This window comes from Hyperolius riggenbachi, chromosome 8 (assembly GCF_040937935.1).
Source record: "Hyperolius riggenbachi isolate aHypRig1 chromosome 8, aHypRig1.pri, whole genome shotgun sequence".
NCBI lineage: Eukaryota > Metazoa > Chordata > Amphibia > Anura > Hyperoliidae > Hyperolius > Hyperolius riggenbachi.
The window spans coordinates 161,375,464-161,402,532 of NC_090653.1; the positions used below are offsets into that span (position 1 = coordinate 161,375,464).

Genomic DNA, 27,069 nt, shown 5'->3' on the forward strand with positions numbered 1-27,069 from the left:
TATTTTCTATGTGTGGACATACTGTACATCAACCTACTTCCTGTTTTGGTGGCCATTTTGTTTGTTTATAAACAAACTTTTAAAAACTGTTTTTAACCACTTTTAATGCGGCGAGGAGCGGCGAAATTGGGACAGAGGGTAATAGGAGATGTCCCCTAATGCACTGGTATGTTTACTTTTGTGCGATTTTAACAATACAGATTCTCTTTAACCTTATTGCCTTGACTAAAACGCCACATCCCCGCGGCTGTACACTAACTAAATCCCCCCAAACTCCCCGGGGTACACTGCAGGGAGCCCTTCCGTGAGAGGCAGAGCTTTCAGCTGCAGCTCTGCCTCTCCACGCGTCTATCAGCGCCACCTCCGCCTGCCCCTCTCAGTCTTCCTTCACTGAGAAGGGAGGGGGAGAGACGGGGAGATACGCACTGATAGACGCGTGTAGAGGCAGAGCTGCAGCTGAAAGCTCTGCCTTTCACGGAAGCGCACAGGGCAGCAAAATCCACGACCAAGAAAGTTGTGGATTTTGTGGGAGAATGGGGGATTTAGTTAGATTTTAGCCGTGGGGATGCAGCATTTTAGTTAGGGCATTAATGTTAGAGGATTTTATAATAAAAGGCTGTTTTTAGAACACTTCAGTATCTCTTTAAATTATATCCCTAGTACAAGGTTTGGTGACAATATTTAATTTAGAAATAAAGGTGCATTTTCAGTTTTACACCCATCACTAATCACATGCCCATAATTTAATATACACCCTCTTGACATACATATAAAAAAAATAGCCCCTAATGCAGGTGTAATTTTACTCGTGAATTTCTTATAAGCGTACATTAAGTACGCTACATAGGAAGTGTGTTACAGTGCAACTAGGGAAGTGACGCAGGCATCCATTTATGCCTGCGATCATGGTGGCCTAGAGGGGAGATGAATGAATGGGAACAATGTTCCCATTCGTTAATGTAATGATATACGGTAACGAGAGAGCGGGAGGCAGAGTTGCGGCAATATTTAAAGGGAACCAGAGAGGAACGAGGGGTGAAAAAGGGCAAAGATTTTATACATACCTGGGGCTTCTTCCAGCCCCATAAGCCTGAATCGCTCCCACGCCGCCGTCTTCAGCTTCCTGGATCCGCCTGTACCGTGCCCGTCACTTCCGGCGGACGCGACCAATTGTCCGCATCACAGGGGCTCCCTCCATACATGTACGCATGCGGCTGCGCAGTAAGCAGCCACATGCGTATCTGTATGGGGAGAGCACCCTGTGATGCGGAGAATTGGCCGCGTCCGTCGACTTGCGGCAATGACGGGACCCGGTGGTGGCGGATCCAGGCAGCGGAGGATGGCGGCGTGGGAGCGATCCGTGCGTATGGGGCTGGAGGAAGCCCCAGGTATGTATATCTCATCCTCTCTGGTTCCCTTTAAGAATGATCTCTGTTTTTGAAGAAAAAGTGATCATTCTTGGTGGACAAGAACGGATTGGCTCGGGACTTTTGTCCCGCCACCAATCTCCCCCCCCCCACCCCCCCGTTGCTGGGAACATCCCGATCACGGGCCCCCAACCTGCAGGGACATATGCTGCAGACGTGAGGCTTACATCCCAGCATCAGAAATGGTTAAACTCTTGAGGACTGTTGAAAAGAAAAACTATTTTTACTTACCTGGGTCCTCTTCCAGCCCCTACCAGTCATGTGTGTCCCTTACTGCAACTCTGGTCTTCTCCCTTTGGAGGCAGCCTCTGAAGATCATCGACCCTCAGATGGGTCAGGCACTTCTGCGCATGCACGCGACCGTGTCATTGGGAGCATACTGCGCAGGGGATGCCAACCCACCTTGGGTCGGCGATCTTCGAAGGCTGCCAGCGGGAGATGGGAGAATCTGTAAATAAAAACAAATAGTTTTTTTACTCACCTTGTGAGTCCTTTAAGGAAACAAGCAGCCAGCCTTAGAGTGTTTATGTGACATAAAAATTGATTTAAGGTTTTGTATAGGTTATTCATGAGAAGGGATATTTGCAATTCATTTGATGGTGGACAGGGACTCTAGAAAATACTGCGTCTAGTCGTAATCACACGCAGAATTGGTAGGAAAGGTCACAGTACAAGTGTAGTCCAAATCATTGGGTGATCATTTTCAGGAAACGTTACCTGAGCTCCATTTCTGTCTCTAAGCTCTGGATCTGTTTAGTGACTGAAGCCTCCTCCTCCAGGCTCTCCAGTTCTGCCACTGTGTAGGTACGTCTCTAAACCACAAACAAAATACTACGTCAAAAACAGAGCTACAGCCAAAGAGCACACATCCGTATAGCTAGGTGGATCAGCATCATCAGCATTTTCTGAAGGGGTCTGAAGTGGGAACCTCTTCTGCATTTTTCTACTTACAAGCTTAAAAAAGTCAAAGCATTCATGGAATTGGACTAGGAAAAAAGGTTAGAACAAGAAAGGTTTACTGCCAACCAAGTTTATTTACCTGAACGACACAATTTTCCACTATATCCGAATAAATGCATTTTCCACCCACAGGTTTACATGTCAATTGTAGTCAGGGGCATTTCCATTATATACAAATATTCAGGGTGTGGGTGTGTGTAAAGAAAGATGGTACAAAAATGTGTGCAGAAGCAAAATTTGGGTGCTATAAAAAAAAGGTTGTTTCATTTCACGTGCAAAATCTCGCAAGAATGGCTATATTCTTAAGGTGGCCTCACACGATACAATAAAATGATCCGATTTTAGGGCAATTTGATAAAAAAGGTTGGATTTTCCAAAAAAACGAAAGTTTTCTATTTGAGCAGAAAATCTGATCAGATTTCCTGTTTTTATTTGATAAAAATCGGGAGTGGTGGATTTTTCGGATCCAATTTTTATGAAAATTGAATGGTGTGTGGTAGATTGTCTTAATATACGGTATACACCCATGCAATTTTCTCAGAGTTTCCATTTTTACCATAATTGAGGTAAAATGTAACATTGGTCAGATTTTTTTAAATGTTACAGTCAAACATTGATTGCTATTCTTGAATTGGAGATATTTTTTTTTAAAAAAGTGTATGGTGTGTGTGGCCACCTTAATGGGCATTCTCCCCAAACCAGCCCTCTGGTTACTTTTTTGGGAGACATTTCCTTATTGTCCGGGATGGTACAGACAGGTTTCTCTCCATTTAAAAAGCAATGAAATCTGAAAGAAAATGCTAAAGTTTTCGTTCTATGAAAAATTTTGGCTCAAATATAATCACTTCCCCTTGCACAAGTATTTACATCCCTGATTTCCCTTGCAGGGACTTCAATACGCCTCCCTTGCACTCCCGCCACCGATTAGTGGGGGGTGGAGAATGAATGGGAAAGCCGTTCACATTCATTTATCCAAATCCCCGTGTGAATGGGCGACGGCAGTCAATGAGATGCCATGTCATTCACAAACACAAAGAGGGGGGGAGGGGAGGGAGAGAGATACTCACACATATATAGGGTTAAAAAGGTTGATCTCCTAGTTTATGGTTATGTATGACTCAGTAATACCTGGATATTTACATAATACTTAAGTGCTACTTCAAATTACCAGGAACTGCACAACACTATGGTTTATAGCATATGTGTCCAACTCCGGCCATGGACCAAATCTGGCCCTCGGTGCCATCAGATTTGGCCCTTAAGTCGTTTCCCCCCTTTGCATTAGGTTTGTCCCACCAGAGAAGCTATATTGGAGCCCTGGCCTAGATAACCAGGTAAGCCATATGGTGATGGGGAAACCAATAGACACCAGGGAACTGTATTGGAGAGGGAGGGTGGCACTAGACACCAGGGATCTGTATAGGGAAAGGAGGGGGGGGGGGCACAGAAACTGTATAGGGGAGGGAGAAAGGAGAACTAAACATCAGGAGTTGTACAGGGGAGGGAGACCACTAAACACCAGGAAACTGTATAGGGGAGGGAGGAGGGCCACTAGACACCCAGAAAGCGTAAAAGGGAAGGAGATGGCTATTAAGACACCAGGGAAATTTATAGGGGAGAGGCGGCCACTAGACAGAGGTCGGCCCCCGACTTGGTCCAAGAGCTCAATTTCGGCCCACTTTGTATTGGAGTTTAACACCCTTAGTCTAGAGGAAGGTGGTCATAACATATGAACACTCCAATGGAAACAATTGTGAGGAATGGCTTTGCCAACTTTTGTGTATTATTTGTCCAATTCACTTACTCGAATCTTAGCAGGTATCCGTTCTCCAGCTTCACTCTTCTGTTTTAGCTGTGCAATGTCCTGAGCCAAGATCTTTCTATCTTCAAGGAGGTCATTCAGATGTCTTTGTGCTTCCTCTGTGCTCACAAGAACCTCCACCTCATTGGATAGCCAGTTCTAAAGAGATGGAACATAATATTGATCCAATACATACAACTAAAAGAAACCACCAACTGATTCCATACTTCAAAAGCAATATAATTTACTGGGCATTGTTCAGACATCGCTGAACTGTAAAATCTGAACTTGCAATAAGTGAATAATGGCAGGACCACTGCATGCTAGTCAAACTTATCCAGCAGCAGTTCTACCATTCTGACGAATTCATGCTCTTTGGCAGTATTCCCATCATTCTGACAGCTCTCCAGCAGCAGTGCCTGACAGCTAACGGCTTCCTACTATCTGGCAGTAGTGCCACCATTCTCACAGCTGACTGCTTCCTGCTCTCTGGCAGCAGTCCCGCTATTCTGACAACTCTTCCTGTTCTCAGACAGCAGTTCCATCATTCTGACAGCTGACCCAGACTCCTGCTCTCAGGCGGCAGTCCCACCATTCTGACAGCTTATTGCTTTATGCTCTAGAAGCAGCCCCATCATTGTGACAGCTGACTGCTTCCTGTTCTGCTGACAGCAGTCCCACCATTCTGACAGCGACCTCCTGCAACTTTCTCACTTTCCTCCAGAAGGAGGGCGATTTGTTTTAACTCACCCAATCGCTTGTTCCAGTGGAGATCTCCATGGCTACGTCATGTGACAAGCTGCTACGCAATGACAGCATGTCACATGGCGCACCCGCTACCATGGAGATTGCTGCTGGAATGAGTGATTGGTTGAGTTCTGTGTGTTGTTGCATGCTGGACGCAACTTTAAAAGAATAGCAGGAGGGAGAAGAATACGGCCCGTTAGCAGTGGGCCGCCTTTATAACACCCGCAAGCCATACTTTGCCTAGCCCTGGTCTAGATGGATTTTGATATAAACAAGCTATTGCATTTCTTAATGCACATTATAGATGACAAATTTTCAACTCATTACACTACAGGTAAAGCAAAAGGGAACCCATTTGGTCACTGTAGGTGACAAGGAAACTTTCCTATGGAGAATTCTTTAGACCATTCCAAAACAGAAATCGCTCACAAAATAGCTAAAATGAAATGTATCCGCTTTCAAAACGTGAACCGTGCATTAAAGTCTATGTTCTCCACAGAATTTGGTTCCAGCTGGGTGGCATGAAAAAGTAGCCATGTGGGGTATGATGGGAGAATGCTGGGCCGGCACTTCTCTTATGCTTATCGCATAGGAGGGGATGAGGAGATGGAAGCCGGGTCCTCACTAAAATTAGCCGGGTGGAGCGCCAAGCTAAAAGAGCCTGGGGAGAACACAAAGTGTACATAAAATAAGACATCTCAGGTACCATACTTACCTGAGGCTTCCTTAAGCCCCCTTGAGGCCGCTCAGTCTATCACTGCCTCCCCGGGTGGCTCCGGGGAGACGGCAATGAAACGGAGTAGCCTCAAGGAAGCCCCAGGTATGTACAAAACCTGAAATTAGAGGCCTGCACGAGTCCAATTTTTAGGCCCACACCCGCAGCACCGCTACCCTGCTTTCTGGTAAAATGTAATACCCACACCCCTGCTTTTTCCATTTTCTTCTGAAGTACACATTTAAAGTAACATTGGGAAGCTGTAAAGTAAATAAAACCTATTGCTATACACAAACCAAAGTCAAATAAGTGTTTTAAAGATTTTTTTTTTTTCTTATTCAAATCAAAAACCGAGACGTAACAGTCCTGTTCAAACAACAAATAGAGCAGAGCACCCACATCCCTGTATGCTTTAGACTGCTCCCCATCTACACTAGTGATGGGAATTCCGGCTCTTCTCAGAGAATCGGCTCCCATTAACCTCCTGGGCGATAATCCCGAGCTGAGCTCGGGGTATGTCGCGCAAGAGGAGTTCTTAGGCCCTGGTGGGCCGATTTGCATAATTTTTTTTTTTGTTACACGCAGCTAGCACTTTGCTAGCTGCGTGTAACTTCCGATCGCCGCCGATCCGCCGCCGTGCAGCCTGGCCAATCAGTGCCAGGCTGAGGGGTGGATCGTGACTCCCTCTGACGTCACGACGTCCGTGACGTCATCCCGCCCGGTCGCCATGGCGACCGGGGAAGCCCAGCAGGAAATCCCGTTCTGAACGGGATTTCCTGCTTACTCTGATCGCCGAAGGCGATCGGAGTGGGTTGGGGGATGCCGATGCGCAGTGGCTATCATGTAGCGAAAAAAAAAAGTGCTGCGCCCCCTCCTGGGCGATCTAATTGTATCGCCCAGAGGGTTAAACAGCCGGCTCTCAATCGGCTCTTCATTAAATATCACTGGACACCACTCAGAATCGGAGTAAAAGCCCCGCCCCGTCTCCATGACAACTCCAGACTGCTTCGCTGACTGGGGCAATCCCTCCTGCTACTGCTCTGCTCCGCCCCATCCACTCATACAAGCTGCAAGAGGAGGACTACATCTCCCAGCATGCCTCAGCACCCTTTATTACACAGCAAATCAGAGCTGTGTGGGGCGGCTGAGGCATCGGCTCTTTTAAAACTGAGAGCCGGCTCTTGTCGTTCACAGCAAAGAGCGGCTCGTTCGCGAACGACCCATCACTAAATCTACACTACATCTAGTGAAAGTGTCCTCCCTCCCTGCAATGCACACTGGGAGTCATCGTACACTAACCTCCCTGGCGGTAAGCCCAGCTGGGCCGATTTGCATAATTTTTTTTTTGTATACGCAGCTAGCACTTTGCTAGCTGCATGTACTTCCTGATCGCAGCGCCCCCCCCCCCCCCAGACTCCTCGCGCAGCCTGGCCTATCAGCGGCAGGCAGCGCTGAGGGGTGGATCGGGACTCCCGATTACGTCACAACGTTCTTGACCATCGTCGTTATGGTCATAACAGGGGAAGCCAAACAGGAAATCCCATTCTGAACGGGATTTCCTGTTTGCACTAATCGCCGGAGGCGGAGTGGGTGGGGGGATGCCGCAGCACAGCGGCTATCATGTAGCTAGCGTTAGGCTAGCTACAGGATTTAAAAAAATAAATAAAAGTGCTGCGCTGCCCCTTGGCGGTTTTAATAGAAGTCGGAAGGACAGCAACCCTGAGACCTTGTCTCCATCCACTACTCACTGGACAGGAACTAGATTAAAAGATTTGCATAATTGGTTAGGCAGGGAACACACATGTAAAGCGCCATGTCCTTACCCCATCAGTTTATAAAAAAAGACTCCACACACAATGATGCTTCAAATAATTTTAATAAGAAACAGAGGTGGGTAATAAGGGTGCTGTCCTTCCGACTTCTGGAAAATACATTACCGTAAGTAATTTTGGCCTTTCTCAGAACGTCTCAGGACAGCAACCCTGAGATGATATACAAGATATAACATTAGGGAGGGACTACAGCCTGCAATACTTTCCTGCCGAAACTTAAATCAGCACTAGACATAACATTAAGTCTGTAATGTCTCACAAATGTATTATGACTTGACCAGGTGGCTGCCTTACAAATTTGCTCAACGGATGCTCCTGCCCTATCTGCCCAGCAGGTCGACACTGCCCTGGTAGAATGTGCCTTGACAGTAGAGGACAGCTGTTTGCCTTCTTGAGCATAAGATAGAGCAATAGCCGGCTTGATCTATCTGGCTATAGTTGACTGAGGCCTGTTTACCCTGGAATGTCCCGGCAAACAGTACCAATGAAGCATTAGACTTTCTCTAAGACTTAGTACGATGAAGATACTCCAGTACACATCTTCTGACATCTAGGCAATGCAATTTCTCCTCTTTCTGATTTGAAGGATTATTGCAAAAAGGAGGAAGGAACATTTCTTGCGACCTGTGAAATTTTGACACAACTTTAGGTAAGAAAGTGGTATACAGTTGAAGAGTAATCCTGTCAACACTTATTACACAATATGGTTCTAAGATAGACAATGCCTGTAATTCCCCCACTCTTCGGACAGATGTTATTGCCAAAAGAAAGGCAGTCTTGAGAGACAAATATGTTTATCTGAACTTTCAGCCAACGGCTCAAAGGAAGGGTTCACATAAACCCTGTAATACTGTGTTCAGAACAGAGTGCCTTCTTGGGATCTGAACAGTAGGTCAAAGTCTTTTAAGTGCTTTAAAGAATATAACGACATATTCCTCTTCCACCAATCTTCTGTCAAGAAATACACTTAATGCTGAAGTCTGTACTTTTAACGTACTAATACTTAAACCTTTCTGGAATCCACCTTGTAGAAATTCCAACACTGAATTAGATTGAAAAGTATCCCTGGAATTCGACTCACACCAGTTACTGTATACTCTCCAAGCCTTATAGTAAATTCGACGTGTTACTTTCTTCCTGCTCTGTAGAAGTGTTTCCGACAGATTATTAGAGAAACCTTTACTTTTCAGTATTCGCCATTCAGGCTCCATGCAGAAAGACGAAGCAGGCTCAGATTGGGATGTACTGCTGGTCCCTGAGTCAACAAGTCCCGTCGTTCTGGAAGGATTAGATGATCTGTAGCTAACGGTTGTAGCAGAGCAAACCATGGTCTTTTAGGCCAATATGTGACAATCAAAATTGCCTGGGTCCGATCGATATATTTTGTTCACTACTTTTGAAATCAAATGTAGGAGGAGGAAAAATGTACATCTTGTGATGACTCCAGCTGATTGAGAAGGCATCTACCGCCCAGGGATCCTCTTGGGGACACATATGTCCTCGATTCATAAAGCATTCCCGCATGCGGGAATGCTGAAAACGGCACACTTTCCCGACCACACAGCAGAATCTTTATTCATAAAGGCTTTTTCCGCATGAAAAGCCGACTTTCACGAGCAGAGTGATAAATCACCGCCTTGCGCGGTGATTATCATAGCAAAAGTAACAAGTAGTCAATTCATAAAGATTAGAGGTAGCGGTATGCGGACGGGTATTACTGCTACCTCTGATGTGGCGAGAAGCGTGTGGAATACAGTGCAGTGAATGGGACAGACCTCCCAAGCAGCCGCAGAGAGAACACCGCACGGAGGGATTCCGCCTGCTTCTCCTGTTTCCGCATGTCTCCCGACAGCCTAACGCCTGCCTACAGCGGAATATCTCCGCACGCCTGTCACATCTAGCTACATTTTTATGAATTACCACCCTGAAGGCGGAAATACCGACAGCGGTGTTTCCCCGCTCGACAGCACTTTTATGAATCGAGGCCGAAGAGAGCAAAACAGAAGACATTTTGCATTGCTTTTCCTGGCAAATAGGTCTACTTGTGGAACATTCCAGTGTTCTGTTATTTGATGAAACACCTGATCGTTGAGACTCCACTCGTCTTGGGAAAGACTCAATCTGTTCAGGTAATCTGCTAAATAATTCAGAGTTCCCTTTTAGAGATCTGAGATTCTGCTCTGCCCAATGCAGAATCATTGAAGCCTGATGCTGCAGTGATCTGCTCCTTGTGCCTCCTTGATGATTTATGTACGCCACTACTGTACTGTTGTCTGTACGTATCGTCACATGAGATTGAAGAATCTGTACACTGAAAGCTTGTAGAGCTTCCCAGACTGCAACTCTCTGCTGTTTGATGAGCGATTGCGGATCTTGTTTGACCATTGTCTCTGAGCTGTCAGAGTGTCCAGATGACAGCTCAGGGACAAGAGCTCGCATACCCAAGAGCTTGCATCTGTTGTAATGATCCACTGGGTAGGGAATTCCCAAAGGTTCCCCGTTAAGCGATTCTGTGGCTCCATCCACCAAAGTAGCGACTGTTTGAAACTCCAAGGAATCATGAACTTTTTGTCTAGAGAAGAGAGACGCTTGTCCCATTTGGACAGGATCCAACTCTGGAGAACTATGGAGTGAAGTTGACCCCACTGTATTGCTGGAAAAGATGACGTTATGGTCCCCAATAAAGCCATAGCCTTCCTCAGAGATATGGTTTTCAGGCTCTTGCCTTGTAAAACCACTGCGAATCTCAGGAACCGCTGTGATTCCAGATGAATTGGCAAGTGAAGATAAGCATCCTTGTGATCTAGGGATGTCAAATAACAGTTCTCTTGCAGTAGATTTAACACTGAGCGGATGTTGTCCATCAGAAACTTTCTGCATCTGACTGCTCTGTTTAATCTTTTTAGATTTAAGATGAATTTGTAGCTTCCCTGAGGTTTCTTTATGAGGAAGACTGGAGAGTAAAAACCTAGTCTTTCTTGACATTTTGGGACTCTGCGTACAACCTTTTTTTCCAACAGCGAGTTTAATTCATTTTGAGGAGCCTGGGCCTGAGCCGGAACTCTTGGGGAAGGGGTTAAAAAGAACTGAGAAGGTGGTGGGGCTATGAATTCTATTTTCTACCCTTGTAGAATAATGTTCAATAGCCACTTGTTTTGGAATGTCGACAGCCACTGTTCGTAGAAGTGAGTCAGTCTGCCCCCCACTGGAATCCTGGCGTCATTGTTTTGACTGTTGATCTGTAGAGGCATAAGGAGGGTTGGTTTTAGACCGCTGAGACTTGTTGGGGAGCCATTTCCTCCTTTGGTTCCCTTTATTTTCTTGTTCACTTTTCCCTGAAACACGAAAGGAACGGTTAGGGCAGAAACTTTTTCTCTTAAGGTGGCCATACACTGGTCGATTTGCCATCAGATCGACCAACAGATCCCTCCCTGATCGAATCTGATCAGGGAGGGATTTTATGGCTGCCTTTACTGGAAACCGATCGTGAATAGATTTCAGCATGAAACTGATCACAATCTGTGAAGCTGCTGCCCTCCTCCATACATTACCTGATGCGGCCGGCGCGAGTCTCCTGGTCTCCGCTGTCTTCTCCGCTGGGTTCCGGACCGGCTGTCTTCACTTCCGGGGAAGTTTAAACAGTAGAAAGCGCTCTACTGTTTAAACTTCCTGCTGGGACAGGAAGTTCAGTGAAGCCTGCCGGACTCTGAGCCCAGCTGAGAAGAAGACAGCGGAGACCGGGGGGACTCGCGCCGGCCGGCGCAGGTAATGTATTGCCGCTGTATTGCGTCGGGCATTCGAACGCCGCTATGGACGCACTCCCGACCCCCAGCGATCGAGCAAAATTTTCCGCACTGAAGTATTGACCGGAACTATTGATTTCGGACGGAAATCAATTGTTCTGTCAGCGTTTGGGCAACGATTTCACAGCAGATTCAATCACAGTGATCGAATCTGCTGTATATTGGCGGGAAAATCGTTAGGTGTATGGGCCCCTTTAAACGGAAAGTTCTTTTTCTTACCAGCTGATCTTTCAAGAGTCTCTTCCAACTTCGTTACAAACAAACCACCTTCACAAGGAATACTACATAATTTTGATTTAGACGAGGTATTTATTGCCAAGTTTTCACCCAGATTCCTCTCCTGGCTGAAGAGCTGTGATCCTTGCTGTGAGTCTTACAGAGTCATCTGCTGCATCTGACAAATAATTTGTTGCATGCAAAATCTTTGGAAAAGAGTTTAAAATCTCCTCTCTAGATACCCCAAGGCAATTTGGGATTGAACCTCCAAAAGCCACAATTTTAAGGATCTTGCTACCGCTATAGATGCAACAGAAGGTTTAAGGCTCAAAGATGAAGCCTTCCAGGCCTTTCTCAAGATATCCATTTTTTATCAATCCGATCTTTGAGACTACCAAAATCTTCAAACTGAAGATCTGATCTTCTGGAGACTTGATAAGGATGAGTCTAGCTTGGGTGAAGAACCCCAAAATGTTTGGTATTCTGGACTATAAGGATATCTTTTATTTAATGATTTAGGCCAGAAGGCCCTTTTTTCAGGCTTATCCCATTCCTTCTTAATACTGTTAAGACTGCTGTGTACAGGAATAAAGGAAACTTGAGGGTCTGACTTGAGTTTTATACATCTGATCAAGGGGAGAAAGTCTTTTGCGCCATAGTGATCCCCATAGCTTTATGCATAGCCTCTAATAACTCTTTCATAAAGTCCGTGGAAAAAGCAAACTTTTGGCCTTTAGCAGTCTTATCTGCAGATTTCTCAGTCTCAGATTTTCTCTCTGGAAGAGATTCCCTCAAACTCTGAGATATCCGACTCATCATCCCTCCTCTTCCTTTTCAAACTAGGATCTTCTATAGGGACTGGACCCGATGGACCCTGAATGTCTGAACCAGAAGGGGCTGCAGAAGCTGCATCCATATTTGCCACTGCCCCCTCAGGGACTTTAATAGTTTGAACAGCAGAAGAAATCTCTGATCTAATCCATCCCTTTAATTCTTTCAACATAGTAGGGGGTCTCCTCTCTGACCACTTTCTTTGTACAGTCTTGACATAATATTTTAGAAGAGGATGACACAGGACTGCCACAAACGGCACATTTTTCCCAGACTTATGTGTAGACTTTGAACCTGAATGTGGTACAACTTTATTAGGCTTGTCAGCTCTTTCCTGCCTTGTCCCAGATCTAGAGTCTGATTTAGAATCAGACTTTTCCATTTTAGGCTGAAATAAAAAACACACATACAGCCATTAGCCTGGCCAAACCTAACAACCCTCCTAAGTAGATATGAAAACAATTGCAGCAATGTAACATGCCAGAGGGTACGGAACTTGACTCCACAGAGCCCTGGGAGGAAGATCCACTGGCAGCCTCCATAGTCAATACACAGACTGACTAGGACTCCAGCTTAAATAGCTGGTTTGCATAATTTAGTAAGCCCAACCCCTAGCATTATACCTAATACTAAATTCATACCTTGTATGCAAAAAGAAAGCGCTCCTTTCCTGCTGCTGCTTGCTTTGTCAGCCGATGCGGACATCCACGCTGCAAACAGCCGCTGGAACATACGCCGGGCCAGGACCTTTCTGCTTCCGGTCACGTGATGCGCCTGTCAAGTGACCCGCGAGCAGGTGGAACTTCCGGATTGGGCCGCCGAACCTTCGCCGCTCACAAACACACTAGGGAGAGGCTGATTGCGTGCAGCATGACCCTGCGTTGGAGCAACTAGCACACGCAGAAAAAGGGGATCATACAAGCCACGCTCCTGTGGACTCACATGGGTGGCCAGCCTTACCCCACATCTAGCATCCTGCTGGACAGGAAAAACAACTGATGGGGTAAGGACATGATACTTTATATAGGTGTTCCCTGCCTAACCAATTATGCAAATCTTTTAATCTAGTTCCTGTCCAGTGAGTAGTGGATGGAGACAAGGTCTCAGGGTTGCTGTCCTGAGACATTCTGGGAGAATCTAAAGATCAGTGAGTTGCTAATCTTACTGGCTTACATGCATATACTATGAATGCTTGGAAATGTGCTAATCCAAGTGCACTTACTGCCAATTTGGACTTGCCCAGCTCCAAACAAACTGTGGACAAGCTAAAAAAAAAAAACAACAACTTTTCATTGACCATCTCTACTGATCTGAGGATCTAAAGGGCTGATGTAGAATAACTGCAGAACATATGTTCCGATGCTCCCTATCTGCACAGCTATATTAGGTGTTTGAGATGGCATTGCTATGGAGGATCACTATTACAAGGTAGAACTTTCAGAGGATGTCAGTATAGTTTGCCCTCACAGATCTCCTGTAGCAGGTCCACTTTAACTTACATACCTTGACTCTAGTTGCAGCCCCCTCCATTCCCTTGCTCTGTGTATCTTTTCGTCTATCTATGGCTTCCTTCTGCCTCTGCAGGGCTTCTTTCAAACGCTTATTAGCGGTTGCAGCCTGAAAAGATATATTTATTAACAAGCAGTATGCTACAATAATGTCCACTTAAACAGATATGCAATATGCTCACCTCTTCAGTTTTCCTTCGTAAAACATTCGCTTGTTTCTGGAAGTCTCGTTCCAACTTGAGCAGCTCATATTGACGCTTACGATCCTACAAAAATAGATGAACTGAGCACTGCAGTGCATACAACATGCATGAATGAACTATTAAATAGTTACTACATACCTTCTCCTTAAGCTGAATGACTTCCTTTGTTTTCTGCTGCTTGAAAGAGCGAAACTTCTCTGCATCCTCTTTCATCTGTTTCATGAGCTGGACTCTCTGCGTTTTCATGGCCTGTACAAGGAAACAGAAGATCATCATTTTCAGTATGATTCTACAAACTAAAGAGAATAGCACACATACCGCAGCTTTCTGAAGCAATATTTAGACTGCTTTAGCAGTAGAGCTTACCCGAATTTCATGATTAAGTTTTGTGACCGTTTTCTCAGTGGACTCTCTTAGTTTCAGAAGCTTTGACTGTTCATTTAACTTTTTCTTCAGGTCAGTCATCTGACCCTCTAACTCTTGTAATCTCTTTCTTCGTCGCTCACTCAACCTACAAAACAAAAACAACTTTATAACAAGATAAAAATAAAACTTTATAACAAGGAAACATAGAACTTTTATGCAGACTCATGCAGTTGAATAGTACTAGCACATTTCTGAACACAGTTACAAATTTTGGTTGTATTGTTAAAACATTTTTACACCTATGTGTAGATATATACGGGTAGATATTAAACCGCAGGACAGCTACTTATCAATTTCAGCATGAAATCTTTTGGGAATCGGCCTCGTGATGTAGCCTCGCCGACCACCAAATGTTAGACGTAGCCCCCCGATGCCCATGTATTTTTGCATTACCAGCCACGCCGTCCCCAGTATCCCTACTACTGTATACTAGCCAGTAGATGCTGCAGGGAATCTGAGTTTAGTAGGTAGTCTATCCCAAAAAGCGAGAGATGACTAAGGTTTTTCCAAAGCTATTCATATACATTTCCCCCCCAAAAAACACGTCTCTTTAAAAGCTATTTACATGGTAACAGTTCTCTCAAAATAAATCTAAGACTTCCAGGAATGCTCCCTTTCTATCGGGAGCTAGTCTGATTTTCCCAGTGGGTCACCTCAACTACTTCCTGCAGTAAGTTACAGAAAACTCACCGCTGCTAAAATAAAAGTGGCCAACAAACACTGTACATACATACACTGAACGTTAGAAAAAAAAAAATCCTAAAATTGCACACCAATTTGCTTTTTCTCCTAGATAATTTTCATCGTCTGAGTTAACTTTCAAGCACTCATCAAATGAAAAAGTGCCAAAAAGTAGTTGAAAAGGTACAATCAAAATTAGAGTATTTTCTTGTTTTTTTGTGGCTTAAAGCGGGATTGTCCCCATAAAAATCAAATTTCAACAACAACTGGTCTGAGTTTATTAAGTGATAAAGATGCTAATCCTACATTCAAAACTTTTTCTGCTGTCATGGTTTGGAGTTATCACATACTTTAGGAGCTCTGGCCCTTTAATAGTCCGTGCCAAACAGTTGCATGCTGGGAGTTTTTATCTATAATACATTCCTCTTCCATTTATTTCCCTGCCTAGCTGTCTATCTGAAACACGATCCTCTGCTCACTTTTTTTTACAAGCAAGGCTGAGGTGACTCAGCGATTGGAGGAGAAAAGAAAAAAAAGTTAAGGGCAGAAATGTCATCAGGATTTAGCCTCAAACTGTCAGCAAAAGACATGGCTCCCACCAGGAACAGCATTTTCTTCATTTACTATATAAAATTCACTGAAATCAAGAACGTGGACAGTACAATACATGTGTTAAACATTTATCTACTTATATATGTTTCCCCCCCCCCCCCCTGGCATAGTATGGCTGATCCTACTGCTTTAAAAGGCATTTTGACTAGTTTAAAAATATCACCTAGGAGAAAACTCAGGCGAAAAAGTTAATTGCATATGGGCCCAGGACTCTCACCCGTGGTGCATGGGGGCGCAGCTCTACTAAACCTATTCAGGTGGTGTGGATAGTGTTTATGTACAGGTAGTCGCCGACTTACGAACGACCCGCCGATACGAACGACATGGATTCAGTGTTTCCATGGGAACAAGCCAAAAAAGAAAAATTTTCAAATTGGACTTGTTTTTGAGAAAATCGATTTTAAAAAAAATGCAAAAAAAATGTTGGCTTTTAAACTTCTATAAGCAGGCACAGAGGGCAGAGGTGACACAGGGGGACACTGGAGGCCCGGGGGGCACAGAGGAGGTACAGGGGACAGAGATAGCACACTGTTCCGACTTAAGAACAGATTCAGGTTAAGAACGAACCTACAGTCCCTATCTCGTTCATTAACCGGGGACTAGCTGTATTAGCAGTCTGGGAGCTAGTCTACTTTAGGGGACCCACTGCAAATCCCCATAGACAAATTGACCTCCGTGTACATAGTTACATAGTTATTTTGGTTGAAAAAAGACATACGTCCATCGAGTTCAACCAGTATAAAGTACAACACCAGCCTGCTCCCTCACATATCCCTGTTGATCCAGAGGAAGGCGAAAAAACCCTTACAAGGCATGGTCCAATTAGCCCCTAAAGGGAAAAATTCCTTCCCGACTCCAGATGGCAATCAGATAAAATCCCTGGATCAACATCATTAGGCATTACCTAGCAATTGTAGCAATGGATGTCTTTCAACGCAAGAAAAGCATCTAAGCCCCCTTTAAATGCAGGTATAGAGTTTGCCATAACGACTTTCTGTGGCAATGCATTCCACATCTTAATCACTCTAACTGTAAAGAATCCTTTCCTAAATAAATGGCTAAAACGTTTTTCCTCCATGCGCAGATCATGTCCTCTAGTCCTTTGAGAAGGCCTAGGGACAAAAAGCTCATCCGCCAAGGTATTATATTGCCCTCTGATGTATTTATACATGTTAATTAGATCCCCTCTAAGGCGTCTTTTCTCTAGACTAAATAAACCCAGTTTATCTAACCTTTCTCGATAAGTGAGACCTTCCATCCCACGCATCAATTTTGTTGCTCGTCTCTGCACCTGCTCTAAAACTGCAATATCTTTTTTGTAATGTCGTGCCCAGAACTGAATTCCATATTCCAGATGTGGCCTTACTAGAGAGTTAAACAGGGGCAATATTATGCTAGCATCTCGAGTTTTTATTTCCCCTTTAATGCATCCCAAAAAATTTTGTTAGCTTTAGCTGCAGCTGCTTGGCATGGAGTACGATTATTTAACTTGTTGTCAATGAGTACTCCTAAGTCCTTCTCCAAGTTTGATGTCCCCAACTGTATCCCATTTATTTTGTATGGTGCTAGACCATTAGTACGTCCAAAATGCATGACCTTACATTTGTCAACATTGAATTTCATCTGCCATGTATGTGCCCATATAGCCATCCTATCCAGATCCTGTTGCAATATGACACTATCTTCCTGAGAGTTGATGATTCTGCACAATTTTGTATCATCTGCAAAAATAGCAACATTGCTCACTACTGCATCTACTAGGTCATTAATAAATAAATTGAAGAGCACTGGACCCAGAACAGACCCCTGTGGGACCCCACTGCTAACAGTCTCCCATTTTGAGTACGATCCATTGACCACAACTCTGTTTTCTGTCCATTAGCCAGTTCCCTATCCATGAACACAGACTCTTCCCCAGTCCTTGCATCCTCAACTTTTGCACCAGACTTTTGTGGGGAACAGTGTCGAAGGCCTTTGCAAAGTCCAAGTATATCACATCTACAGCATTCCCAATATCCATATTAGCATTCACTACCTCATAAAAGCTGAGCATGTTAGTCAAACAGGACCTGTCTTTAGTAAACCCATGTTGATGCTGAGAAATAAGATTATTTTCTACTATGAAGTCATGTATAGTATCTCTTAGTAACCCCTCAAATAGTTTGCATACAACTGATGTTAAGCTTACAGGTCTATAATTTCCTGGATCAGATTTTTTGCCCTTCTTAAATAATGGGAAACGTGGGCTGTACGCCAATCCACTGGGACTCTGCCAGTTGCAAGAGAGTCACAAAAGATAAGATAAAGGGGTTTATCTATAACTGAACTTAATTCCCTTAGGACCCGAGGATGCATGCCATCCGGGCCAGGTGCCTTGTCTATTTTTAATTTATTTAGTTTTGCCTTCACTTCTTCCTGCGTTAAGGATTTAATATTACAGTTAGAAGATTGAGACTCTTCCGCCTCTGTAGTTTGCAACAGTGCTGTTTCTTTTGTGAAGACAGAAGCAAAGAAAGCATTTAATAACTCTGCCTTACCTTGGTCATTCACCATTGAGTTCCCATCCTCATCCTTTAGGAGTCCTATACAGTCAACCTTTCTTTTTTTAGAGTTAATGTACTTGTAAAACTTTTTTGGGTTAGATTTGATATCCTTAGCGATTTGTTTTTCAGCTTCAATCTTTGCCTGCCTAATTTCTTTTTTACAATTTTTATTGCACTCCTTATAATTGCTTAGTGCAGCCTCGGTCCCCTCCTGTTTTAAGACCTTATAGGCATTCTTTTTCCTCTTCATTTTATCTTTAACCTTTCTATTCATCCATAGAGGCCTTTTTTTATTCCTAGACATTGTTTCCATATGGGATATACATACTACAGTATTGATTGAGTATAAGTTTAAAAGCTTGCCATTTCCCTTCAGTGTCTTCCCCTTGTAGTACATTATCCCAGTTCACCAAACTTAGTGCCTGCCTAATTTGAGTGAACTTTGCTTTTCTAAAATTCATAGTTTTAGTGGTCCTGCTGCCCCGTGGCCTATCAGTCACCAGATCAAACGTTATGTTGTGATCACTATTTCCCAAATGTTCTTGAACCTGCACATTTGATACATTATCTGGTCTATTAGAAATGATCAGATCCAGTAACGCATTCCCCCTAGTTGGTTCCGTTACCATTTGAGTCAAGTAATTGTCCTGTAGTGCTGCCAGAAATCTGCTGCTTTTACCAGAATGGGTAGCCTCAATACTCCAGTCAATGTCTGGAAAGTTGAAGTCGCCCATAATTATGACCTCATTTTTACCTGCAGCTTTTTCAATCTGCTGTAGTAATCGCAGTTCTGCAGCTTCATTAATAAGAGGTGGCCTGTAGCATACCCCAATAAGCAATTGGCAACTTTTATTTCCACCATGAATATTTAACCAAACGGACTCCACATCTTCGCAATCTTCCTCCATCTCATCGTTGAGGACAGCTGTAAGAGAATTCTTAACAAAGAGACAAAACCCCTCCACCTTTTTTCCCTGTTCTATCCCTCCTAAACACATTGTATCCTTTTAAATTAGCTATCCAGTCATGGCTTTCATCCATCCATGTCTCGGTTATTCCCACAATGTCATAGCCTTTATCATTCAGAATGAACTCTAGTTCGTCTATTTTATTTGCAAGGCTCCGAGCATTGGTTACCATGCACTTTATATTTTTACCACCACATTTACCAATTTTGTTTACATGAAATGGGCTACTTGAATTTTTACCAACCTCCTTAATCTTTACACTGTCCCCACCCCCCTCTCCACCCTCCATAATGATAGGTTCCCACTGTCTTTTTACCTCATCTTGTCTACGTATTGAGACTTTATCCTCCCGCCTCCCCCCAGATCCTAGTTTAAAATCTCCTCCAACCGTTTAGCCATCTTCTCCCCCAATGCAGCTGCACCCTCCCCATTAAGGTGCGGCCCATCCCTGCTGTAGAACCTGTAGCCGACTGCAAAGTCTGCCCAGTTCTCCAGGAACCCAAACCCTTCCTTCCTACACCAATTTCTCAGCCACTTATTTAACTCCCTAAGCTCCCTCTGTCTCTCAGATGTAGCACGTGGCACTGGCAGTATTTCAGAAAACACCACCTTGGAGGTCCTTGCTTTAAGTTTATCTCCAAGTACCTGAAAATCATTTTTGAGGACCTTCCATCTCCCACTAACTTTGTCATTGGTGCCAATGTGTACCATGACAGCCGGGTCTTCCCCAGCCCCACCCAGTAATCTGTCAATTCTGTAAACTGCAACTAATGTCCACCTTCCCGCAGCCACTACCCCCACATGTGCTATATCGTTAGAAAGCTTGGGATCTCCTCTATCGAAATATCTTAACCTTTTCAGGCTGTGATACATAGTGGAGAAATAAATAGCCCCAAAACGCTGCGCTTCCGTTTGTAGCAGCCACTTGCTTTGATGTGTGCTTCATCCTGATTGGAGAAATGCTGGTGCTGGTGGGGGGGGGGGGGGGGGGCGTGACTAAATGTAGACTAGCTCCCATTGGTTAGTCTACAAACTGTTTCTGAGCTTTGTAATGGTATATCACTGAGGTAAATTTGTCTAAGGTGGGTCCCCTAAAGTAGATTATTCCCCGAGCTGGATATACTTGTTTACATAAAGCAATATAACAATCCTACACTGTCAGCAGCATAGTTATATGAGAATTGACACGAATAGTGAGAGCCACAATGAGCAGCGGGCTGCAGTGTCCATACATCTACAGCATGGCAACTACCTGCCTGGCCGGGAACTGTAGCCCGTAGCTGCTTGTTTTGTTCTGGCACGCCCCTAGCTAACAATCCCTCCAATGAGAGAGAAAAATATTACCAGCACAGAAGTTGGCCGACGGAACCGCGATTGCGGCCGTTCGGCGCCTTGTACAGAGTGAGTTTTGTTTTTTTTCTCACTGAAAGTGGCACCATTCGTTAGAGCTGATTCTCAGCTATCCGTACATATATGACTTGAGGGGTTTTGTACGAGCTGAAAGCAGAAATTCTTTCCGTTTTCAGCACAGCTCAAATTCTCTATGGGGATTTGCGGTGGGCCCCCTAAAGTAGACTAGCTCCGCAGTCTGTATGTACTTGTTGTGTAGTGTACTTTGCTTTTAGCAGCAGCAGCAAGATTGCTGCAGATTATTGCAGGGAGCAGCAGTTGTCCATCAGCCTCTCCACCTTTTGCTCTTAACCCTCTATTCCTCTTTTCTATAAAGTTGCCCGGTGTCTCTTTCCTCTCCATGCCTTTCTCCTCACATACCATACACATTTCTTGCTGCATCACACAATCACAACTCTTGGCTTCCTCTTTCTAGCCTCCAACTGCCAAACACCAACAGCTCTTTTTCTAACTCCCACTTGCCAATACATCTCATATCACATCACTTCCTGTACACTTTAAAGTTGGGGTATTAGGTATCTACAGGAAGTGGTAAAGCTTTGTGGCTCATCTGCAGATTATAAGGTCTCGGCATGCCACCGCTGGCCCTGCCACTGACTCACAGTTTGTTGCCGTCCCTGCCGCTGACTCCCAGGCGTGCAGGGCGGCAGGCGGACGACGCCTCTCAGTGCGTGCTCAGTCTACGCAACAGTAGTCACGTGTCTCCCTGCGTGTCAGCTGATTCGCTGAGTTCTGATTGGGCAGTCCATGTATTTGTATCTGGTTAGCGCTCTCAGTCTTCGCCCATAATATCCTATGATGGGCTTGTAGCTAAGGCACACCAAGTGCCTTGTCTTGCTGCAGATTCTGTCTCTTAAAGCTTATACCTTGTTGCCGACCCAGATTGTACCTGACTAGGTTTCTTCTGATCTTCTGTTATCGACCCGGCTTGTACCTGACTTTGCATCTACTGGATTCCCTGTTGCCAGACCTCGGATTGTTAATGGACCTTGCAGGAACGCTGCCTGCCCTGATCCCGGCCTGTTTGACTACGCATCTGTATTGTGATTATACTTTCAATTGGATTGCCTCAGCCCATAGGCCTCAGGAGACTATTCACGTATAATGTGCCTGCATTACCTAGTTGTGTTTGGTGAATGATATATGCCAGGTTGTTTGCTACATCTATCTGCAGGGTTGTGTAGTTTTGTTGTTAGGCAGGAGTGTACACAGGTGTTAGGGCTGGGTTATAGGTCAGTCATATGAGCGTACAGTCTGACCTATAGCAAGTAGCCAGACAAGCCTGACACAGATATAGTATAATCTCATGTTGGTAAACTCCAAGGGACCAGGTAAAAGTGGTTTACTATATCAGATATTGTCCTAGAAATGACCCAGCATGCCCTGGTACATTCTCTGCTGCAAAGGACCAACGTTGTCCTCCCACTGGAGGTACAGTACAAGCACTTGCACATTTGGTGGACTACAAGGTTAAAGGATACCCGAAGTGACATAATGAGAGAGACGTGTATGTACAGTACAAAGCACACAGATAACTATGCTGTGTTCCCATTTTTCTTTCTCTGCCTGAAAGAGTTAAATATCAGGTATGTACGTGGATGACTCAGTCAGGAAGTGACTACAGTGTGGCCCTCATTGATAAGAAATTCCAACTATAAAACACTTTCCTAGCAGAAAATGGCTCCTGAGAGCAGGAAAGAGGTAAAAAGGTTCAATAGTTCATAGATTTTAGCTCTGGCACACTTTAATGAATGTGTCATTGAGCAAAAATAAAACCGTTAAAACTTCAAAAGTAGATTTAAACATAAAATGAAGCTGTGGAATATCTTAAGTCATTTTTAGGAGAAGGAAGATAGAGAATTTTTTTTTTTCATTCGTTTATTTTCACCTCGGGTGTCCTTTACCCTCTTGAGGACAGGGTTGCCAACTCATCCCTTTCATTACTGACACATGGATTATACGGGGTTTGTGGCTATTTAGATGCAGTTAATGCACTGGTTATGTGCAAATAGCCCCAGAACCTGTATAACTTAGATGTGTCAGTAATTAAAGGGATGAGTTGGCAACACTGCTTGAGGACCACAGTGCTAAACCCCCCTAGTGACCAGGCCATTTTTTAGTAAAATAGGCCACTGCAGCTTTAAGGCCAAGCTGCAGGGCCACACAACACAGCACACAAGTAATCCCCCCCCTTTTCTCCCCACCAATAGAGCTCTCTGTTGGTGGGTTCTGATCGCTCCCCCATGTTTATTTTTGTTTGTACAAATATTTTTTTTAATAAAAATGAGCGTTACTTTAAAATGGTATCCCTTCCTCCCTCCCCCAGCCATCCAATCATGGCGATCGGCTGTCATAGGCTTCTGCCTATGAGAGCCGAGCGCTCTCCAGTGTCCCAGGGGGACAGCCGTGTCACACGGCTGACCCCAGTACAGTGCTGCTGCCGATCACAGCGCTGTACATGTAAATAGACGACGATCACGCCGTCTAACAGTCTCTGAAGGTGGGGCGGAGCTCCGCCCCCCAGGCAGGAGATGCGCGCGCACCTGCATTAGCTGGCCCCAGGGCTTTAAGCTGATCAGCGTTAGGCGGTGCTGGGGCTGCAGCCGCGGCCACGCCCATCAGCGTGACGTGGTCGGCAGGAGGTTACGTATACCTTAGGGCCGCATAGCCAGGCTGGACAAGTCACTGGCACAGTATTCATGGCTCCTTAAAAATAACAGCCATCCCTGAATAGAGGCAGCTACTCACGTGGCTCCAATACCTCTGTGGGCGAGACTCGCAGCACGTGTCATTATTATTGGGTTTATACAGTGCCAACATCTATGACAGCGCTGTACAATACATAAGATTACAGACAATGATAACAGGTGATCAACAGCACAATACAGGTAATAGACAATAGATACAACAATAAGGTAATAAAAAGCAATAACAATACAATACAGGTAATAAAAAGCAATAACAATACAATACAGGTAGTATAATGTCAGATCATACACTGGAGTGGTAGTGCCAATAATATAGGTTTACATATTCTGGGTAGGGTGTACAATCAAGTATGATACACAAGGGGAGAGGGCCCTGCCAAATTCTTACAATCTAGAGGGAGGGGGTGGTGACACAAAAGGAGGGGGGTGCATCAAGTTCTTAGCAGGTAGAGTTAGGGTGGCGTCGGGGTGAGGTAGGCCTCCTTGAAGTAGTGAGTGGAGTGCTTTTTTGAAGGTGTTGAGGGAAGGGGCAAGCCTGATAAGCAGTGGCAGAGAGTTCCGCATGATGGGGGCAGCTCTAGTGAAGTCCTGTAGTCGAGCATGGGAGTGCGAGATGTGTGGGGTGGTTGGAAGGAGGTTGTTGAAGGAGCGAAGTGGGCAGCCAGGTGTGTATCTGCTGACCAGGTCAGAGATGTAGGTTGGACAGGACTTGTGTATGGGTTGGTATGCCAAACCTAGGATCTTGAAGCAGATTCTAAAGCTAATTGGAAAACAAAACTGTCCTGCAAAACTTTCTGCTCACACTTGAGCCAATCGTTAAGCCTCTCTTCAAAATGCAGCCAATCATAAGTTACGCATATCTAATGTGAGTGGCTCTGATACCTCAGGACAGGACTTAGCACTGTCCTCTCCACTGTCCTTAGTTTTGAAGTGAGTAGGCTTGCTCTGATCTGCACTACAAGTAAATGTAGCCTGTACTGCGCTCTACGTGCTACCAGGAGCATACCCAGGAGTATGTACAATCCCACGGGAGGACTAGGATGATGCTTTTATCAGAGAGTAACATGGAAGTGGTAACGCTGCATCCTCTTGTTTACATTCACATTATTCCTCATTTTCCCCAAGCTGCTTGGTTGTACAGTACTGTGTATTCAGCACCAGTGCCATTCTTCTTGTCTTACAAATGTTATCAGGCATCAACTCACCTGCAACCAGTCAGAAGAGAGCAGCTGACCATGGGTTTCACACTGACATATGACGCATGGGCCACCCACTTAATATATCCAGAGTCAGCGTCATGTAGGGGCCAAAACACATGTTTACTATTGCTCCCATAAACTTATAATGGAGATTGGCCGGGACCTGGAGAGGTAGTTAACTATACCCAAATGCTTACAATATCAGTTTATTATAACAAGATCATACTGTATTATGCAAATCTGGTACTCCTTTATGCTCATTTAACCACTTCAGTGCCAAAGTTATTGAATGGGTCAAAGAACCACTTTAGCAAATGCGTTACTCACTTGGCATGGTTGGTGTCCTTCTTGGCAGAATGAAGAGCTAGGACCAGTTCTTCCTTCTCTTTTTGAAGTGCTTCTACTTCGTTTTCAAGGTTTTTTATATTATTCTGCACAAAGAATGAAACTGCATTACATTTTTATTGTTGTAATTACAAGTTTAGTATTAAAATAGATTGGGATTAGTTAGGAAAATAAACTGATATTTTTAAAACACACTAGGCTAGCTTCACTGGTAAGCTAGTTCCATATAGAATAGGGTCTATTTATTCATCACCAAGTCTGCAGACTGTCACTGTACGCATAGCAAGGCCACATTGGCTAAGAAATTAGTCATACACCATGCATTAGGTTCTCAACATGAGGTGCAATCCCTGGTGTACCTGGAATGGGCTCAGAGTCCGTCTCTTTTCATTTTGTAAAGAAGAAAAGGATGTCTGATTAGTATTTATGCACAAATATTAACAAATGTGTGTTGTGGGGTACTTCCCAATCACAGTGGGATGTACTCAATAGATGCCATAAATAAAGCGATGCATGGTATAATAATGTGGAAAACTCCCAGCTCTATACAACAGACACCTGATAAAAATGATAACTATGAGAGGAAATACATTTCAGAGCTTCCTACCAAATTAATGCAGTACAAATCTAAGCAGTCAAGGATCTTGTGTTCTATAAAATTACTAACTTTCCTAATCCACTGGAAAAAAAAAAATGTGCCTTGGTTGATTTTTGTTCAATCCAAATAATTCATCAATTAAACATGAATCGCGTTTGGACCACTTAAGCAGGTGGAGCATAAAATAAATGCACACACGAAATGTTGCATGTTTCTAACCTGGCTCTACAGCCCTAAATACTGTAGGCAAGCGATGGAACCCTTACACAGTTGAGACTGTAGGATAGAGAATAATTGAAAGTAGGCAATGTACCATATATTCGCCCTGCATGGGCTCCAAATGACTGTCACTCTGCACCATCTTCCTTGCCAAAGCTTCCTTCATCACTAGTGCTTTGTTTAGCTCTATCAGTTCCTTGGAGAGCTGAGCCTGTCTGAGCGCATGGTGAGAGGTGAATCCATCAGAGTTGCGCTTTTCTTCACCATCCAGGTCTTTCTGCAGGACAGAGTAAATAAATTATAAACAAAGGCAATCCAAGGAGAGAGAAAAACATTTTTTTGATAGTTTTGTAGAGCATGGCCTATTTAGTATTAAAGGGAAGATCCGCGCATCTGAAAAAAAAAAAAAAAAAAAAAAACTGCACTCACCTGGGGCTTCTTCCAGCTCCTGGCAGTCGATTGGTGCCCTCGGCGAAGCTCCTCTCCCTCCGGGCGTCCAGCGCTGAAGAAGCTGACCTCGCCAGGTCGGCTTCATGTGCGTTCCACGGCGCGGGTCACGTGATGTCATCGAGTCTCTACTGCACAGGCATAGAACTACTGTGCCTGCGCAGTAGAGACTCGATGACGTCTCTACACCACGTGACCCCCCCACCGTGGAGCGCACGGAAGCCAACCTGGTGAGGTTGGCTTCTTCACCGCTGGACGCCGGAGGGAGAGGAGCTTCGCCGAGTACACCGATCGACTTTCAGGAGCTGGAAGAAGCCCCAGGTGAGTGCTGTGTTTTTTTTTTTTTTTTTAGTACCGTGAACCTTCCCTTTAAGCAGACTGCATGCATAGCTATAGTGAGTAAGGCAAGCGAAAATCATTTTTAGATTTTATGCAGTACCTCTTCAGTTTCATCATCAACCAAAGGCTCAATAGACTCAGCAATTCCTGCACTTTCATCCTAAGGGTGGGGAGGAGGAAAGAGAAAAGAATAATAAAAAAAAAATAAAAAAAAAAGTTAATGGACATGACTATCTGCCAAACAAGCTTCTCCACAGGAGCACAGTCTAGACAATTAACAGTTCAAGGAAAGAAAAAAACAAACACTTGATGTATCCAAGTACATGTTTATTAGGCCTGGAACCCACTAGGAGGAGCGCTTTGTGATGTGAAAAGCTCTTGCTTATGTAATGCTATGGGTGTGATCCCACTTAAGCAATGTGATTTTATAAAAATACCCTATAGCATTGCATTAGCAAGAGCTATTTAAAATCACTGGCGCTTAGAAAAGGCTACTAGTGGGTTTGAGCCCTTAAAGCTGTATGGTCACCA

At 44.4% G+C, this 27,069-nt stretch overlaps 1 protein-coding gene across 1 annotated transcript in view; it reads right to left on the minus strand.

The window, feature by feature from the left end:
• The window catches only part of KIF4A (kinesin family member 4A), a 114,828-nt gene that overhangs the window by 31,369 nt on the left and 56,390 nt on the right, over positions 1-27,069 (minus strand). Inside the window, exons 14-22 of the mRNA XM_068247632.1 lie at positions 26,639-26,698; positions 25,847-26,029; positions 24,918-25,021; positions 14,410-14,554; positions 14,182-14,292; positions 14,023-14,106; positions 13,836-13,949; positions 4,192-4,347; positions 2,145-2,239 (exon numbers count right to left, since the gene is read on the minus strand). Coding sequence (XP_068103733.1) covers positions 2,145-2,239; positions 4,192-4,347; positions 13,836-13,949; positions 14,023-14,106; positions 14,182-14,292; positions 14,410-14,554; positions 24,918-25,021; positions 25,847-26,029; positions 26,639-26,698 — 1,052 coding nt within the window. The remainder of the gene's footprint in view (positions 1-2,144; positions 2,240-4,191; positions 4,348-13,835; positions 13,950-14,022; positions 14,107-14,181; positions 14,293-14,409; positions 14,555-24,917; positions 25,022-25,846; positions 26,030-26,638; positions 26,699-27,069) is intronic.